Here is a 5,217-nt window from a genome sequence, read left to right as displayed (position 1 = left end):
TTCATATAATTGTAATTTCTGATATATTACATTTGTACATTTACATGTATTGTTATTTCATATATATGTATGTGTATATATATATATATATATATATATATATATATATAAAATGACAATATATATAATACAATAATAATAATACTAATAATAAATGTATATTTTGTATTATCTCAAATATATACTATATAACATTCTAAATATAAATATGTTATAGAGTTAATAGTTTATCAGAGTTTAATTAAGAAATTGCGCCTTGTACATCAATTATTAAATATATTATAGATTATAAGTATAAAATTTCTATTTCAATACATAAAAATTTCATACATATAAATAATTATATATATTACAAAAACGACAAATTTTTAGTCTTGTTTCTCGATATACATTTTTTATAAGCGTAGATACTGAATACTTTAAAATTCAAAATTCGCAATCACAAAAACGCAGTTTTAGTAAAAAGAAAAGTTAACGCATAAAAATATCTCTTCAAATATCTCTTTTGCTGTTCTATTCATTATAACAATTTATTGCAATTTACATAATTACATTGTAATTGCAACATATATAAATATATACAATAATTTAATATACGTATATATTCTCATCAGTAAGAAAATAGAGAATTATTTATATTTAACAGAATGAAGCAAAAGTAATTAAGCCTCGAATGTAATATAAAACTTTACCACATTTGTAATATATATAGTTTCACAGCTAATTCTTTAGTTAAATTAATATATCCAAAATCTAGCGTATCCTCATAACTTAATTCTATTAAACGGTAAAAAATAAGATTGCACTTGTGTGATTATATCAATATCGTTAGTGACATCAAGTCTACCTCTTTTTGGTCGATCAAGTATTATATGGAATACCTTGTGAAAATCAATATACAGCCCACTTCTATTAAACAGCAGCACACATCTCTTCTTAGGTTAGTTTACTTGCCACTGAAATGATATATATGATATATATGACATATATCAAGGTTTTTGTTCTTATCCAAATATACAATCAAATAATTTAATGCAGCAGCAAAAGCATAATTGCTTGAGGTTTTTACCTTTAACGTAGGTTGCGTACTACTAGCAGCTTCTTGTTCCCGTTTTTCAAGTTCCAATGCTCGTTGCTGTTGTCTTTTAACAGACTCTATATCTTTTATACCCCTTTGCTGCTGCTCAGCTATTCTTCTCTCAGCAGCTTCCGCTTGTCTCCTGCGTATAGTCTCCTAAATAAATAAACGTAGTCTATGTAAGATTAACATGTCAAATAGTAAACACCATAAGTTTATATATTTCATAATTATTTATCTATCATATAAATTATAGGAGAGTGAAACAAACAAAACTTTTATTGGAGAGCTCAAGCAATAAATGAAACAATTATCTCGAAGAGAAAGAAGAGAAAAGGACATTTATTAAACATTACGCAGCCAAAATATTAATATTTTACATATTTTTCTAAACTTGTGCAGAAACACAACAGAAAACATACCCGGTCAGGCGTGAGATCTTCGTACGACGATGATTCTTCGGAACAGAATCCGCAACAGTTGCCCATGTTGATACGTCGTGCAAATAAACCTTATAGTCACTCGAAACTTGCGGAACAATTGTTATTAAATTAAATTAATGACAGACTAAACATATGAAATCCAAAGCAATGGTTGTTGGCTGCTGCATCAGCGATCAGCTGTGCGTATATGGGTGATACGCATGCGCAGTGATTGGAGTAGGAAGACTACTTGACGTTTATGAACGAGAGAGAGAGAGAGAGAGAGAGAGAGAGAGAGAGAGAGAGAGAGAGAGAGAGAGAGAGAGAGAGAGAGAGAGAGAGAGAGAGAGAGAGTGAGAGAGTACGTTCATTCTGTTCGATAGTTATATTCATCAAGAGAAATTTATTTGTAATAAAAAAATTTGTTACTGCATTCGTTTTAATATTAAGGAAAAAAATTAAATTAAATTAAATTATATGTTTCTTATATTGCCTCAATAAAATAATTATTCTAATTTTATTAATGCATATCACATACGCATACACATTCGCGAATATTTAATAATCCTTTATATAAGACATTGTCATATAAGTGTATAACATTGTTATAATATTAAATAAAAATTTTTCTGTTTTATAGAAAAAAAATTATGGCTAATATTTTATGGCAATGACACGAAAGTCGATATGATATTTGGGGCAATTTATGATATCTATTTATTATTTCTCAGTTCTAATAATCTTCGAATTATTTCAATTTTACGTACATTATCAGGAATATTTTTTAATATATCAAATAATGACTTATACTGCATTAATCTTTAACTCTAAAATATTATTAAAAAACGTGTTACACACGCGTGTTTTTTATTTGCAAAAAATCTTTCTTTAAGTTTGTACGATTAAAAAAAAAGAAACTTGCGTGTTTAAAGCAAAACGTGCTTCGTATTTTTAGTATTTTTATGTAAAATAACGAATGTGTGAAAGAGAGAACCACAAAATGTACATCGACTTACTGTGCTATCCACACAGAACGATGTATATGTCTTCTCTTATTAATGTCGGCGCAGCTGGTGCGAACATTGTGAAACGGCCGACAAGATTGAGAAAATTAATTGTCGTCTTCCAAGAGCGCGCGTTCCATCTCCAGGAAAAGGGACTGCGGATATCGAACAATGTTATACGTTGTTTGCACGTGCGATTAATCAACGTTCCCAGCTGCTCTGGTATCGGCCGGGAATTCAATTCGATCGGTCCACACTTTCCTTTGGAATTCGTCTTCATCCGTCTTCTCAAAATACTTTTTTCATCTGTTAAGAGACAATATATATAATAATATGCGAAGACTCCTCTGCCCAAAAATTCCCAAAACTCTTGAAATTATTGATATAAAGAGTATTGTTGGCGAATATCGCTACTACTGTTATAAACTATATCCAGAATGCATTTATGCTATTTAAATATTTAAAATATTTTCATTATGTATTATTCATTATTCATATTAAATCGGAGTAAAATTTGTTTTTGAAATGTTTGTCTAAAAAGACGTCAAAACATCCAGAAATGGTAAAGTAATAATTATTATATTACATGTAAAATAATAATGTCAATAAGAGTTTTATCAATATTTAACATTTAATAAATGAAAAATATTATTAATAATACTTTCTCAAATGGATATATTTTGTAATAATATAATAAAGAAATAACAAAATAACTTTTTAAATATTATATATAATATTTATTATAGTTTATTATTAATAAAATTTTTATTATTATTAATAAAATTATAATTATTATATATAGATATTTGTATATGTTAAATCAGAGGCTAATTTTTCTCCTGTATGTATATACATATACTGTGTATAAGGTGCATTATTTAATGCGTACATTATGAAGAATAAAATATATTTGTAATTGTATAATGCAGATGTTAAAAATCTGCAACATAAAGAATGTAGATTAAATGAAAAATAAAACACAATTAAGGTATACACATAAGGTATACCTTTTCAATGCCTAGGATCGTTAGCATCGTAATGCGCGTATTAAGTAAACATTGAAAAGTTTTTATATATGCGTACGAAACTCTAACGACTTTTCTCATTGTAAACCGGTGGAGCATGTGCCTAAGGTTGGATAATAAGAAGCAAGAAACAAGAGGGAATGAGGAGATTATGCTCATGGCAATTATAGAACACGCGGCAAACTTTTGCAATATCTGTATCCAACTTTTATTGCTTAATACAGACTGCATTCTGGGAACGTGAGTAACTTTTTAATCTTAGACTGTTGCTCGTACTTTAGCTATTCTAGATAGCATTCGATCTTCATTATAAATAACATTCTCTGAGATTTGCTTCATGTAATTAAATTAATTAAAATAAAATAAATTAATTAAAATAATTGATTAAAATACAATATGATACAATGCATTAATCTTCCTTCTAAGGTTCGCATTTGTATTTGTATTTAACAGATAATTTTTTAACAGTTTAAATAAATGTTAAATAAATACAACAATACACAGAGAGAATTTTCTCTTAGAATTTACCCTGAAAATCATGGTAATCGTGGGACAATATGGTATGGAAAGAATTTTATTAAAATTTCTCTGATTAATATTTATCACAATAAACATAATAATATCTATCACAATAAAATATAAAACATGTTTGATTAATTTTACTAAACTGCATAAAATTACTCAAACATGTTTTATATTTTAACGTGCAGATATTATTATGTTTATTGTGATAAATATTAATGAGAGAAATTCTCATAAAATTCTTTCCATATACCATATTGTCCCATGATTACCATGATTTTCAGGGTAAATTCTAAGAGAAAAATCTCTCCGTGCGTATAAATAATTGCGTTTTAAATAAAACACATATATAGAGGAATAATGCACAGAACATTAAAATGACAGAGAATATAAATTTAAATATAATAAAAAAGATAAATTTTACATATAAATTTTACATAAATTTTATATGTATTAAAAATAAAATAAATGTTAAATATTTTTCGAATAAATGAAAGATCAATAACCCCTTTAAAATGATAATATTAAACTGCGATAGAGAGACAGAGTACATATGCTTTCGCATCCATGTAGTTTGTAAACTCGTCGCTAGGCTTCGCAAGCGAAGAATCGATACCCGTATTTAAAATGCGATCTGAATGGGGATAAATTGAGGTTCGTCAGGGATGAAAGCATACTTACCTGGCGCAGAGGTTACCGTGATCAAAAAGGCGGTTCCTCCAGGGTGAGGCTCTCCCATTGCACTACGGTTGAGCTGACCCTTGCGAATATCCCTAATGTGGATATCTCGGGCGTACAATTTTTGATAGTCGGGACTGCGTTCGCGCTATCCCGGTGTAAGATAATACAAACAGAAACATTTTTCAGGACTACTAAAACTAAACTATTTATTTTTTAACACCAAGTGAGATATAATGGAGAATACAAATCTCTTTCTCAACACTTGGTTAATCTCATTGTCAGAAAAAGTAGTTTTTCTTCCGCTTGCATTCTCTCTCGTATGTACACAGTTGGAAAATTTGTGTTTTCTTGTTAAAAACGGTCCCCGTTAAAATTTTTGTGTTAAATATTTAACACATTCATGTGTTAATTTAACATATTGCTGTTATGTTAATTGAATTCAAATGTTAAATTATTAAAACAACTAAAAAAACGTGTAAAAATAA

The 5,217-nt window shown here is 28.1% G+C and overlaps 1 protein-coding gene and 1 non-coding gene across 2 annotated transcripts; one reads left to right on the top strand and one right to left on the bottom strand.

The window, feature by feature from the left end:
• Nucleotides 1-243: 243 nt before the first annotated feature.
• Svip (small VCP interacting protein) lies at nucleotides 244-1,708 on the bottom strand. The gene is made up of 3 exons (XM_083050536.1): nucleotides 1,501-1,708; nucleotides 1,070-1,234; nucleotides 244-956 (listed from the first exon to the last, which is right to left on the bottom strand). The coding sequence occupies exons 1-3, from the start codon at nucleotides 1,564-1,566 to the stop codon at nucleotides 942-944; spliced, it is 246 nt and encodes an 81-aa protein (XP_082906662.1). The 5' UTR covers nucleotides 1,567-1,708; the 3' UTR covers nucleotides 244-941.
• Nucleotides 1,709-4,724: 3,016 nt separating this feature from the next.
• On the top strand, nucleotides 4,725-4,887 carry LOC145945479 (U1 spliceosomal RNA). Its single transcript, XR_014426863.1, has one exon. It is a non-coding gene; the product is annotated as a U1 spliceosomal RNA (small nuclear RNA).
• Nucleotides 4,888-5,217: the final 330 nt, after the last annotated feature.

Source organism: Prenolepis imparis, unplaced genomic scaffold, assembly GCF_030444845.1.
Source record: "Prenolepis imparis isolate NDT839.2.m4 unplaced genomic scaffold, iyPreImpa1.0 SCAF_1, whole genome shotgun sequence".
Taxonomy (NCBI): Eukaryota; Metazoa; Arthropoda; class Insecta; order Hymenoptera; family Formicidae; genus Prenolepis; species Prenolepis imparis.
This window is presented reverse-complemented; position numbering and strand designations above follow the sequence as displayed.